The sequence below is a fragment of the Apus apus genome, chromosome 2 (genome assembly GCF_020740795.1).
Source record: "Apus apus isolate bApuApu2 chromosome 2, bApuApu2.pri.cur, whole genome shotgun sequence".
Classification (NCBI taxonomy): Eukaryota; Metazoa; Chordata; class Aves; order Apodiformes; family Apodidae; genus Apus; species Apus apus.
In genome coordinates this window covers 138,963,551-138,977,858 of record NC_067283.1, presented here as the reverse complement: position 1 = coordinate 138,977,858, position 14,308 = coordinate 138,963,551, and the positions used below count along the sequence as shown (strand labels likewise).

Sequence of the window (14,308 nt, the reverse complement as noted above, 5' to 3'; positions counted from 1 at the left end):
TGTCCTAACAACTTCCTCTTGAAAAAAAGCAATTGGTCTTGATTAGACTTTTGGCTGCTAACATCTGATGATTTTGCTGCTGGTTGAAGGAGTTGTGCGAAGGAGCAGTTGTGCAATCTTGCCCATTCTTACCACAGTTTACTGAAGAAGCCTTTATCTTTCACTGAGTAATCATTAGACTTTTTATATAAATCCTCTGCTCCTTCAGGGCTGTATCTATAAACCAGAAGAACAGAAGACAATGCCATTTTTTAGATTTGTTGTTTTGGTTGTGGTTTTTTTTTTTTTTAGAGCCTACGATTTTCTTTGTGGGAAATACTTTCAAGCCTGTACTTACATCCTACTTCTAGTGTTGGTGCCAGTGCTTAAATACATGAATTAAATTCCTGAATTTACCCTTTAAAAGCTTTTATGGATATCCTGTTATTTCCAGATAGAGAATCATGTCAATTGATGATCTAGCTATATATTTACAAATTGCTTTGTGGTGAAAACTGCCAAGCTTGATTTGAACTGAAATCATGTTTTGACACAAGTAGCAAGCATTTGTTAAATTTAGAAGTCTTAGGGTTAACATTTATTTTTGTTTTAAATGAAACAATCAAAACATCCTGAAGGCACAAAAATGCAGTGTTAAAGTGTGCTGGTACTGCTGTGGGTTAACCTTGGTGGAAACCTAAGCACCACACAGCTGCTTCTGCGCTTCCTATTCCACTTCCCTGCCCCCAGTGGGGCAGGGGAGAGAACAGGAAGAGCAAAAGCAAGAAAACTCATGGGTTGAGCTCTTTGGTCACTTTGAATCAGCTGTCCTGGTTGTGTCCCCTCCCAACTTCTTGTGCACCCTTAACCTACTAGGAGGCTGTTGAAACCAATACATTGTTTATACCTTCTGCTTCTTTTTGGGCTGTGCAGGTTATGTCCAAGCATCAAAGCAAGACAAGAAGTTCATGGCTTGTGCTCCAGATTACTCCTATGCTGCTCTTTGCGAGTGCTTACGAAGAGTTTTCATCTATCGTCAGCCGACTCCTCTGGCCACAGTTCTCTACAACAGGAAGGAAGGAAGACAAGTGGGACAGGTTGCTAAGCAGCTAGTAGCAACTCTGGAAGCCAGTGATCCTATCTTAGGTTTTCAAGCTACAAATGAGAGATTATTTGTTCTCACAACAAAAACCTTGTTTTTAATAAAGGTGAACTCTGGAAATTAATTATTCAGTATATTCTGCTGCAGTTTGTGTTAACAATTTGTTGAAGAACTGGCTAGCAAAATGATCTAAGAAGTTCAATACAATTTGCTGGGCTTTATAAAGGAGATATCTTACAGGGGAACCAAAGTTTTTCATTAGAATTTGTCTGTGAGAAAATTTTCCAACTTCGCTGTCGCTGAAGTAAGCTTTTTCAGAGCTGTGGGGAAACGTCTTCTGCACTAAGAGCTTTCTCAAAGCAGTTGTCAGAGGCTGCTATCGCATAGGTGAATAGCTTTATGCATTATTTTTTCCAAATGACTGTATTTGCCATACTTCTGAGTTTTGAGAATTTGCTTCTGTTTTTAAATGCCACCCTTTACCTATAAAAGTAGTCAGATAAAAAAAATAAAGCCTTGAATTACAAACATATTATGTGCAAAGAAGTGTGTATAATAAAGAAAAAAGTAATCCTGAATCCAGATACTCTTGGCCCCCCAAATTATTTAATATTACAATATTCAGTAGAATTAAGTGAAATGTGAATGAAATTAATGGAGTATTATGCTTCTTATACAGGTAATTCATTCAAGTGAAATGATCTAATTGTATATGCTGATTTTAGATTATTAATTTGGGACATACTCATACTTGCAGTGAAATCTTCACATTTAAAGAGACACTAGAATAGCTTTTAGTAGCTTTTTCCTGTACCAAAGTAAGGGTCACTGTATAGCTGGTGATTACATATTGAATGGTATTAAACGTTCAGTTACACTCTCAGTTGTGTGATTTTAATCTCAAGTGACTAATTTACAATTAGTCACTGACTAACAGAAAAAGCACCTGTAACCTGAGTTGGGAAACTCAGAAGTGCTGCTTCTGCCTCAGCTACCACTGTGAATAGTGTCATACTAGTTAACCATCCTGTCTGCTCAAGTCTTGATGTGGTATATTTGCAATGAAGAGTACATGGACTATGAGGATCGTTCAGTTTAACAAACTGGTACGGAATAGTTGTATCTGAAGATATTAGTTTCTTATTTTAAATTGATATTGTCCATACAGTTAAACCAAAAAGCTATCACTTTGACAGGTTGTTGGTGTTCTATTTTCATAGTTTGCTTTACAATTCCATAGCAAAGAATGCCTAGTATATTGTGTACTGGCAGGAAAGTGCTGTGATCTGTGGTACCAAAGTGCTGAGACGTGCAAATGCAACAAGTGGCCTAATAGTTTGCATCTCTTCCAGTGTTATTTCAAACATCTGTAAGAATATTTTGAGAGGAAAAGAAGTGTTCCCTTTCTATGGATTAACAGTTTCTTAGCTGTGATTATTTTGACTCTCCTTTAAATTCTCCAGACTTGTATCAGTGAAATGATTAAAAAATACAGTGATAATTTGAGAGAGAGACAAGCAGTTGTGGCTTGCAAAACACCCTTCAAATGCACAAGCATTTAATGAAATCTGTTTTTTCCCTCCTCCTTACAGCAGTATTATTTTATATCCAGTATTGAAAAGTTTTTCCTTACCACTTACCTGGGTAACTTAAAACTCAATTTGCAAACCTTCCCTTATGTTTTTTTAGAACTGCCTTGAAAATGCTTTTTAAAAAGGTTCAGTGAATGTATTACTGTTTAATGATTGTTTAGCATCTAAATTTTCATTGTTGGGCAGTAATGTCAAGAACGGTGACAGAATTCATGCAGAGGTTCTGTAGAAAAGATTTTATGTGACTGATTACTTTGCAACATAAAGTAGATGCTTTGAGTTTTATATAAAAATTATGTAGTAACCTGAGATTTAATAATTGGGAACACAGAGTTAAGAACATGTTATGGTATTTGGGGAATGAAGGAGTGAAGGAGTGGTGAAGGATTCATAGACAGTGTGCATTTCTGACCTCAGGTCTGTTGCAGGAAGCTTCAGTATAGATGAGAATTTAAGCTTTTCTTTGTCAAATTATCCTTGCTATGGGTTAAATAATCTGGAAACATACTTCTGCTGTCTCCTGCAACAGAGGAAACAAAGTCAAGTAAAATGGTTACCTCTTCAGAGGCTGTAGTACTAATGACTAAAACTCATTCTGCCCAAATATGTGTGTGTGTTTCAAGGGAGTTCTCATTTGCCCCTGGGAACATGGGGAAGAGATTAATCCCTTTTTCCATGTTATTCATCTATTTGCAGTCATGGTTTTCTCAGAAAAGGTATGTAATATAGTCTCTTATTTTGCTTTTGATGAGAGTTTAGAATACAATTATTTTAAAGATTTGTTGCCTTGAGGACCCTTACATGCTGTTGCACAGCACACTATCATAATTAAATGGCTGCAAGCCACAGGGGGGCAGTACCTATCAGCATTTCCATTTCTGTGTTCACTTAATTTTAAGGACTATTTGTTTAGCATATTAATGTAGGCTTATAAAAAGTATAAAATGTGAATATTTGAAAGAGGTGCACTTCAATTTTTCTAGGATTTTATTTCTCAGAATCTTGAATTTTAAGATACAGTACTTCCTGAGAAGTCCCAATCACAATCTGTTTACAGAATTTCTGAGAAAATATTTGGCTGTTACAGACTTGCATTATTTATTTCTAATATTATTTTTCCGTGGCTGCATTTTTTCCTTGGCTGCATATTTAGAATGTATCTTGTATTCTTCTGCAAGTTTAAATAAATGGAAAAAATGTTAAATTTATTAATAAAGGGGGTTTTATATTATTTTAAAGGTTTTCTGTTAATTTCAAATTAGCATGCTTTCTATGCTAGTGATACAAAATAGAAATAGGAAATGCCTTAATATAAGGCTTGTTACATCAAGGAGCTTTGTGACAGGGTAAAGTTCTGAAGGGTGTCTGTGCTGCGGGGTCACGCCTGTTGCCGAGACGTGCACCACTGCGCTTGTTAGTTCTGTGTAACCCCTGTACAGCCTTTTTGTCACCTTTTGACTCAGATTGACAACAACACTCTTGATCCCCTCCCACCCAAGTAGGGAAGGAAAGAGAGAAAAAGAGAGAGACTTTACTGGATTGAAAACTAAACTATACAGGTTTAATTAAACACTAATGATGTAATAGGTGCTGTGTCAAAAAGTGGCTCTTCACTAATGAAACAGCAGAATCTGTGAGAGCAGCAAATGCAATTGAGACTTAGATTTCAGTTTGCTGTTGTTTCAACAATAGATATAATTATATTTTTTTAAATTTCCATGCCATCTCTGAAGTGATATTTTCTATTCTGAGTTTGCAGATTACATTAATTTGAAGCCTACAGTTGATCACCCATTAGCATGTGAACAATTTTTTGTTTGGTTTAAAAGTTTAGAACAACACAAGAAATTTCATTTTAAAACATTAATAATTTTATTGTCACTTTTATTATGCTGTGATGAATATACATTATCCACTAGCTTTTTGTAATATATTAGTTGCATTCTGAATGTGCAAGAGTTTTGTGTCTGTATATGTTTGTGTTTTAATCCCTGTCTGCATATGGACACACATGTATGTATTTATATTTCCTTGAATTATTGGGTAAGATGAGATGGATTCCAGAGCGGAGAATCTTTTAACATTACTGACAGCAAAGAACAGATTCTTCATTAACCTGCTCCCATGTCTGTGTTGTGAAGCCAGCTGTCTGTTCTTAAGTATAACTGTCTTGCTGTATGCTGAAACATGGATTTACACTTGGGAACAAATTCTTGAATGTAAAGGATGATTGGAGCCAGGCTCTTCTCAGTAACATCCAATGATGGGTAAGATGAGATGGATTCCAGAGCGGAGAATCTTAACATTACTGACAGCAAAGTACAGATTCTTCATTAACCTGCCCCCATGTCTGGGTTGTGAAGCCAGCTGTCTGTTCTTAAGTATAACTATCTTGCTGTATGCTGAAACATGGATTTACACTTGGGAACAAATTCTTGAATGTAAAGGAGTATTGGAGCCAGGCTCTTCTCAGTAATGTCCAATGATAGGACAAGGGGCAATCAGTGCAAGCTGGAGCATAGGAGGTTCCACATAAACATGGTGTTCCTGCTGCAGTAGGGGGGATTGGACTTGATCTTCAGAGATCCAACGCCTATGATTCTAGGAGGAAAACTTTTTTCACTGCGTGGATGACAGAGCACTGGGAGAGGCTACCCAGAGAGGTTGTGGAGTCTCCTTCTCTGGAGACGTTCAAAACCCGCCTGGATGTGTTCCTGTGTGATGTGCTCTGGGTGATCCTGCTCTGGCAGAGGGGTTGGACTAGATGATCTTTCGAGGTGCCTTCCAACCCCTAAGATTCTGAGATTCTGTGTGATAATTAATTCAAAGGCCCCTTGGAATCTGGTTTTTTGTTGTTGTTGTTGTTGTTGTTTTCTTGTTAATTTTCCTGTGCATGTTTTTTTCCCACAACAAAATTGAAACATCTGTTTGTCTTGTAATGCCACAATAACTGCTTGTGTGAAGACAGGAGTTACGAATCCTCTGGAGTTTTTCCTCTACCGAGAAGTAAATACATAATATCTCTGTATTGCATTATACCCAGACTTAAACAGCATTTCTTTTTATCAAAACAGGTGAGGGTTAGTGTCAAAAGAAATAAGATCCACTGAATACTAATTTGGTCACTTTATCTCTGAAATTGCTGCTGACTGCCCTTTAATGATTTTTCTCTTTGAAGCTGTTCATTTTTCCTGTTCTATGTGTCCTCTTAACAAATACAGAGTACCTTATGGTAATTTAAGATTGAACAATTTATTGGAATTTCCAGAATAACTGAATTAGACTTTCACATGGGATATCTAAAATATGGGAATGAGGTAGGAGATGTATATGTCTAGTCTTAAAAGAGACCAGGAACAATGGCTCTTGATTTTATCAACAGCCAATGATCATCTAAACAGAAATAAAAACTGATCCTGTGAAGACATTTTTGTGAGTTGCAATGTCAGATTCTAAAAAGAGTAAAAACATGGGAACCTGTGCAGAATAAGCTTGCTTAAGCAAGATAAAATACACACAGGTTATCCTTTCAAATCTAGAAATATACACAGCACTCCATTCAAAGCAGTTGGAGCGATCAGAAAGAGAATGTGTGCGTGATCAAGACTTCCTCTGTTCTCATTTTCTAAGCATTTGGCAAGGGTAAGTCAGCAGCAAAACTGGATGCTGGTGTGATCAGCATTACTCCTGTTTCTTTCCTGTCATAGCCCCAGGTACTCACTGCTGTCTGAAAAATTCACAAGCATGGTAGCTAACAAGATACTTAAACAAAAAAGTGTTGGCTGCTGTTAGCAGTGCAGTTCTCAACATCTTTGGCTCCAATGTGACATCTGATAAAATCTGCCTTTTCACATGAAGCCAAAAATCCTAAAACTCAGGCTGCTTTAGTGTTGTCTCACAATTGTTTTGGGACATACACCAATGATCATTTTCTCCCTGTTCTTAGAAGTCTTTGTCTTGAGCTTTAAAAAACAAGTTCAATACTCTCAAAGTTTGAAGAGGTGTGACTTAATGCCATGGAGACATCAATGTATCTGTCACTGACCCCATCTGCTTTTCAGCTTGAGCTGCTAGCTATTCCATCAGAAGATAGGGAAAAGTGAAGTCAGCTTATTTTTATTAGGTTCACCATGTCTGTTTACATGACTACAGTTTCTGAGCTCCATGTAATTCAGCATACTGGAAGGTCTCAGATGCCCAAGCAAAGGGAGCTGTGGGCTAGTTAACACCTTTCACTGTGGGAACACATCTGAGGCATCTACATAGATTTTAGTGCTCACACTCAGTGACCTAACATAAACCTCTGTTTTCTGTGATAGCAGAAATAAGTTAACTTGCTGGCTGGCTGCAGTATCTATTTGGAAGGAAGGAAGACAAAGTAGATTCTTGGAGGTAGGTTTCTATATCAAATGTGATTTATAGCATGACAAGTCATTCATGTGTTTTTGACTTTGAGTTGATTAATGCTTACAATTAATTAATTCCCACAACTCAAATTTTCTAGTGGAATTATTCACAGACCAGTAGGTAAACGCATGAGAACATTAATTCAGAACCAGAGATAATCAGCACTTCTCATTAGCAACTTAATCTAGTGGGAGGTGTCCCTGCCAATGCTGGAGTGTTTGATCTACATGATCTTTAAGGTCCCTTCTAACCCAAACCATGCTATGATTGTATGATATGATTCTATGATTTAATTTTCTATTGGTTACTTGGTCTTTATTATGTAAACCACATTTCTTGAAACCCACAAATGCTAATTCACTTTGCAACTCTTGAGTGCTACTGATTAAGAAAGTGGAACTTTGCCTCTGGAGGACTGGTAGTGGTTGAAGTTGACAAAGGCCTGAGAGGACTAGGGAGTGCTTCATGATGCTCTAAAAGCATCCTGTTAAAAGCAACCTGCTAATGCAAAAGGAGTGCAGCTGCTTAAATCCTACCACTTCTGGAGGTTTCTTGAGCTTTGCAGCCCTTGTCATTCCTAAGCAAGATTATAGCCTAGGAAGAAGAAACTTGCAGAACCCGGCCCATGCTGCCTTACAGATTCTGACTGTGTGAAGTCAAAACTAGAACGTATTTCTAACAATGATGTCCATCTGTGCCCACGTGCACAGGAGTTTCCTCTGAAATGCAAGGATTGGAAACAGAAACAATAAAGCGGTCAGGCCAGAGCTCTCCTCATGTCCATCTCATGTTCCTTAAGCAACTGCTTTTGGGTACATGATTCCTCATGCATGGTTACAAGCAAGCAGGCAGCAGTGTCCCCCAGGGGCCTCAGCTGTTGCTGGCTTTGTAATCAGCTGTGGCACAGGTACGAAATGGTACAGCTCCAGTTTCCCTGCTCATCTGCCAGGTTGTGATCAGCTCTTGGTGTTTCTTCCATTCAGTTACAGGAAACTGCCATATGCTGCTCAACCACCATTTACTGTAGTCCTCTGCTTTGTGTGGTTTATGGCAAAACTGAGTTCTGGTCTTCACAAAATTAAGCTTGAACAGCCAAGAGAGGACTGTTGATTGTTCACTGGAGGATTACCCCATTCACTTTCACAGGTAAAATCTAGACATGTTTCCAGAGGCAAAGAGGCAAAGACTAAATTATGTTGAGAAAGTGTCTGGGAAGTTGTTAGAATATGAGCTTAAGGGGAGTATCATAGGTAATGAGCAGGTCTGGTCCTGAGGGCTCCTGTGTTTCTGAACCATGGCTAAACCATGTTGCTTTCATGTCCTTTCTGGGCCACCTCTCTTTTCCTTCTCTATTTGAATGGAGGAAACTTTTGTGCTTTTAGCTGTGACATGAGATAGAGTTCCTGTGACAACAACACAGAACCCAAATTCAGAGAAACTGCAAAAGCCAGATCAGGGAAGGTAAGTTGCTTTTTAAGCTATTTTGATTTTTTTCCCATTTAAAGACTTGAGAGGAAATGGGAATTATGATTGCTGCCAACTGAGAAAAACTTTCAGAGAAAGCTAAGACTATATTTTAAATACATTAAAGATCATGAAAATGTACATAGAAGATGAGGAGAGAGTCATACTGCAGTGGGTTACAAATGGCTATACTGCTTAGGGAAATAAGTAACTGATCATTGATACATATGAGCCTGCTGGAGTTCATATGTTCACATGCTGGTACTTCAAGAAACTAGCTGACTCAATAAGCAAATATTTGAAAGACAAAAAAGCAAGCCAATATCCAGCCTAAAAATTCAGAGAAGCCTTTTGCTTGAAGATTGAAGCTTCCTTTAGAGGCATCAATTATTCATACTCACAGACTTAAAAATTTTACCTTCATAAAAGGTAGAAAGATTTTTATAGAAGGAAAAACAAACTTTTACCAGAAAAGGAATGTACTGGAAACTGCACAAAGGTAAGTTCAAAGCAAAGAAGTTTGGAGCTGTCTCTACAGGACACCTATTCATAGCAATGGGGAATGTCAAAAGATCATTGAGATGGCATCTGGGCATTCTAGCAACATTTTTATTTTTTCTTTGAGCCAGAAGAAAAACAGATTTAAAACTTGATTCTTACGTCTGCCTAATGCACTCAATGTAGGCCTGTTTCCCTGAAAACCCGTGGCCAGCTAGTCACTCCCAGCATCTTACGAGGGATGAGGCTGACTTTACTATTGGGGCTCATGTTGTCCCTGGGGGATAATGTTGAAACTGATTGTTACAGCACTGAGGTGGGAGCTGTCTGGAGAATATTCCAGCTATCTCCATAACAGAGTATGAATGACCCAGCTAAAGTGCATGGTACTGTGCTGTGTTCACTTCAACTGAGACTTTGCAAGGCAAAGAAGGACTTGAAGCTGTTGGAGCGAGTCCAGAGGAGGCCACAAAGATGATCAGAGGACTGGAGCACTTCTCCTAAGAAGACAGGCTGAGAGAGTTGGGGTTCTTCAGCTTGGAGAAGAGAAGGCTCTGAGGATACCTTATAGTGGCCTTCCAGTGCCTGAAGGAGCTACAGAAAAGCTGAGGAGGGGTTTTTTACAAGGGCATGTAGTGATAGGACAAGGGGTAACAGTTTCAAGCTGAAAGAAGTTAGATTTACATTTATTCATCATAGGAGAGGTGCCCCAGCTCTCTGATCATCTTCATGGCCTTCCTCTGCACTTGCTCCAGCAGGTCCATGCCCTTCTTATGTTTGGGGCTCCAGAGCTGGCTCTAGAACCAGCATTAGTTTCAAGAATAAGTCCATGTTTACTACAGCAAATCCTACTGGTTTAGGTACTGTCTAGTATCTCAAGCACCCTACAGACCTGAAAAACAGAAGATATCCATGTGAAGAATGGGTTCTAGGCAAACCCATTGCTCCAACCCATTGTTGATGTGATTGTCAATAACCTGTGCTCACAAGCACTTTTTCACACATGTATACCTTCTGGTCATTTGTTGTTGTTGGTTTTTTCCTTGGGGTAGGGATAGGGGATGGATTTATCTGCGGGCTAAATAGGTGTGCATATACATCACAACTTCCCTCTCTACTGGATTTACTTGTCCTGTCTGCCAAAACATTCTCTGTGGTCATCCTCTCCAGATGGCATCTCCTGGCTAAAGGATAGCCGGCAGACAGCTGCATTTTGTTTTTGCTTGGTTTTGTTTTTTTTTTTTGTCATTCCAGCTGCTTGGTAATGTGAATGGTCTGCTGAGGTATTACTAGCCAGGTTTAGTGCCACAGTATGGGTCTATAACAAATTCTGGATTTTACTGTAATCAAGAGAGAGGGATGTATCTGGCTCCACCTCAAAGACAGCTACTTCTTGTAAAACATCAAACAGGGACTGCAGCAAGTCAGAGGAAAAGACAGAAACAAGATGTGGTGCCCTCAAAATTCAAAGAGCTTTCGTCAGTCAATAAAATTTTAAATGGGAGCAAGGATGCTGAAAGAAGTTCTTTGTTGCTGCAACTGTCATTTTTCTGCCCATGTCATTACTAGCCAGCTTAATTTTTTGAACCGCTTCGTTGATCCTGAAGCCCAGGAACTTAATAACCTAGTGATCTCCATAATAAACTCTAACGACTCAAAATCCATTAGAAATCTTCAGGTTAGCACTGTGAAAACATAGTTCAAGATCCAAGATGGGTAGCAAGCTGTTTCTTGTAAGGATATGACATAAATCATAAACTACTTGGTTCAATTCATACTGTGTATACGGTTATATCTTCTTTTTGCTGCCAGGGCTTCCGTCTGGTTTTGCATGCCAGAAAGTAAATATTGGTAAGTTCAGGACTTCACATCACTTGCTGTTTGAGACCTGTGTCCTTGTGAAGTACTCTGTGCACTTAGATCTATATACAGATAGAAATGCTTTTGGTACCATTTATTGAGGATTAGTATGTAGGATGAATTAAGAACTTTACCCTACTTCCTATTTTTGCCAATTGTCTGTTTAAACTAGACAATCTGTTTGTTCCTATTTATGCAGAGCTGTTTATTTCTGGTGCTTGCTGATATATACAAAATTGGTATCTTACTTGGCAGAGCTTGTTTTTTTCATTCTCTTGGGTTTAGTTTTTAAACTAAGGTATGTGAAACTGTGACAAGTTCTCTCTGGTGGTAAGGGTGGAGGGAAGGGAGAAAAGGGGCAACACACCTGTTTGTCCATATCTCTCATGCTAAATTGTGTTGGCCTGGATTTTCTCTGGGCTCAAATGCTATTGACACAGAATTACCAAATTATTCCACAGAGAAATGCTGAAGTGTGCTGTTTTTCAAGCCATTCAGGCACTGACTGAGGTGAGCAATGCCCAGGTGCTAGTGAGTCAGCTAGGGAAATGGAGGTATGAGTTGCCTTTTCCCTGACATATGCTGGCTCAGACACACCTGGCACAGAGTTTTATTCCAGATTATGGAACTTTGCAGCTGCTAAAATTTTTCCTTTCTGGAACAGTTCAGACTTACTCATTTACACCCAGACTTAGCCTCTCTAGGATGAGGCAAAAGGAGAGCTGAGGAACTGGCTAAAGGCCAGCGTCATTAACAGATGAGCTCTGGAGATCATCACTGCAGCCATATGAAAGAAAGAGGAAGGCCTATTTGATAAATGCAGTAAGAAATAAATCCGTGGTTTGTTTTCTCAGTAAATTACATTGTAAAAGGCATTTGATTTACAGTATTAAACATTTCTTAGTGAAGCAATTGTTCTTGGGGAGAATACCCAACACCCCTGTAACTGAAGATGCACTGAAATTTATGCTGTGAATGGGGGCTGGAGACCCTCTGTCTCACTTGACTGTCCTTTTGGGGTTTAGGTTCTGGTGTTTATGATTGCTCCTTAGACCTGCAAAGAGATGGTGGTGTTCTCTCAGAAAGCCCTGGAAGCTCACAGCTAAGGTCTGCTGTAAGATAAGTTGAACAGCACTTTAAAAACTTTTTTTTACATTCAGTTTGGAAGCTGAAAATGCAGTTCTTCTGGAAAGCTTTCTTCTTCAGTGTGTTGGGCTCCATGCATCTCCCTGCTGCTGTTTGCTGTGAAGCCAAAGATACCCCTCCCAGCTCCGTCCCGCCCTCTGAGATCCTCACCAGAGACTGGCAGGTGTGGACTCATTCAGACAGGTAATGCTCTAGCAGGAGAGTATTTTTCTTTGCTGCTGCCAGAGCAGAACAAAATACTGAAGACAGTCAGAACTGAGACATAATTTCTGTGGTTTCTCATGCTTTTACTGGCAGCCAATCAGCTCATGAGAGCTTCCTTTTAGCTCAGTATTCATCTGAATCACTTTGTCTGCCTGGGAAATTTTGCACCTGCAGTGGGCTGTTAGAAAGACCTGAGTAGAGAAGGAAAAAAAAATCAATCTGAACCTGAGAAAAAGCATAAAAGAGAGAACTTTTATGTCCTGGAAATATCAATCTGTGGGAATAACACCTATTACTGTTCCTTGTGTGACTATTGGAACGGCTCAAGTTGACAGGTTTTTTCTCTTGCTGCATCAAAAAAGATGGATCTCATTTCTTCTCTTTTCATCTTTTTATCCCAAAAAGAAATGGACATGTTTTCTGTGGTATGCTCAGCGGTGCCAAGGCTATGCCTAGTGTGTTGTACACTAGCCATTCATTCTACATAGTAGAAATCTTTGATCCTTTGATACGACATGGCTTTCAAGTACCATTGCAATGGTAGTTCATTGAATTTTTGGGAAATAAATATTTTTCAAGAAGTGTAAAGGATGGTCTCAGCTTGATTTTGGTCCCAGCTAAATTTAAAAATATACACTCTTATTGAATGAAATTGGGTTTATTTTTTTGTTCTATGTGGGCTGACTTCTACCCAGTTCATTAGAGACATGAAGACCTCCACAAAGTAAGTTTTCCATAAATTTTACTAAAATACACTACCAGGAAGAGGAAACAAACCTTAGAAATAGCACAGCTAAAGCAAAGGCATCAGACAGAGCTACTTTTCCTTCATGATGGTCTCAGGAAGTCCCTCAAAGAAATTACTAGGAAACATGACTGTTCTCTTTATTCTTAATGCCAGCAGAACATACTGCTTGCAAGAGTGTGTGCCCCATTAACTAAACCCTTAAAACCAAAGAGACACAGTCTGTGTCCAGTCCTGAGTCTGACTGGACTGCAGAGACAGCATGAAAGTGCGTGAAAATGGGAAGGATGCTCGGCTGCTGAACTGGGTGGATTTATACTGGCAAGAGTTTTAAAAAGGGTGATGATGCAGATTAGCTATAACTGGACTTGAGTATCAGTCTGTAATGTGGAAATCTTAGAAACACAACATTTGATAAGATATCCTAAGGCCCAGTCAAGCCTGGGAGGTGGATCTCCCTGTGTGAAGTGCACCCTCTGTGTCCACATGTAGGTGCAGGCATGGGAGGGAGTCAATGCAGCTGGGCAGAGACATGCATGTGCCCTGTAACCCTGACTATGAAAAGGGGAGTGACTTACATGGGCAGAAGCACCCTCATACAGATGTAAGGCTGTCCCTGCTTTGTATATGCTGGCACATCTAAAATGCAAGAGGATTTTCAGATGAGATAAGGACTAGAGAACAAGAGTAGCTCTGCTTTGATTAATGCTTAGCTAAGTCTAATTAAGAGAAAGCTCACACTGAAGCCCACAAGGGCTCTTTGTTCATTTAGATGGCTTGCCTTTACTTACTGAGAGGCTCACTTTCATCAGTGATGACAGGAAGACATCACAAAATACACTCAAAATTATCGTGGCTAGAGCTCTAGCTAATTATCTAGGTCTGAAATTAATTCAACCTCTGCCTTACCAGGTCCTGACCCAGTTGCCTGTTGGCAGTTGCTTGGTTGTGTTTTTTTTCTTGCTTCCCTGCTGCTTGTATCTGTTTTCTGTCACTTCAACTCTGAATTTTGTCTGCTTTCCCCTAGAGGGCATGGATGATATATCAAACTCCTTTAAATCTGGTCTTGGACATCTCTTTACTCATGCATCTCTGCCCTGACTGGAGACCCTGCTTGGGGTCTGAAGTGCCTAAGAATCACAGGCCTACTGTAAATCACAAAGTTATTTTAACACATCCAGAGATGAGAGGAAATTTTTCAGGACTGTTTTCCCAGTGCCCAGTACAAGGTTGTTCGCCACAACAAACCAAACCTGCCCTGTGGTGCAAGACACTATCCTCATGTTACTCCTGTGTGCTTATTCTGACCCA

At 39.4% G+C, this 14,308-nt stretch overlaps 1 protein-coding gene across 2 annotated transcripts in view; it reads left to right on the top strand.

The window, feature by feature from the left end:
* The window catches only part of NUDCD1 (NudC domain containing 1), a 33,244-nt gene extending 29,340 nt beyond the window's left edge, over positions 1-3,904 (top strand). For both annotated transcript variants that reach the window (XM_051611145.1, XM_051611144.1), the window contains one exon: positions 913-3,904. In XM_051611145.1, coding sequence (XP_051467105.1) covers positions 913-1,205 — 293 coding nt within the window. In that variant the 3' untranslated portion in view covers positions 1,206-3,904. The remainder of the gene's footprint in view (positions 1-912) is intronic.
* The last annotated feature ends 10,404 nt before the right edge of the window (positions 3,905-14,308 follow it).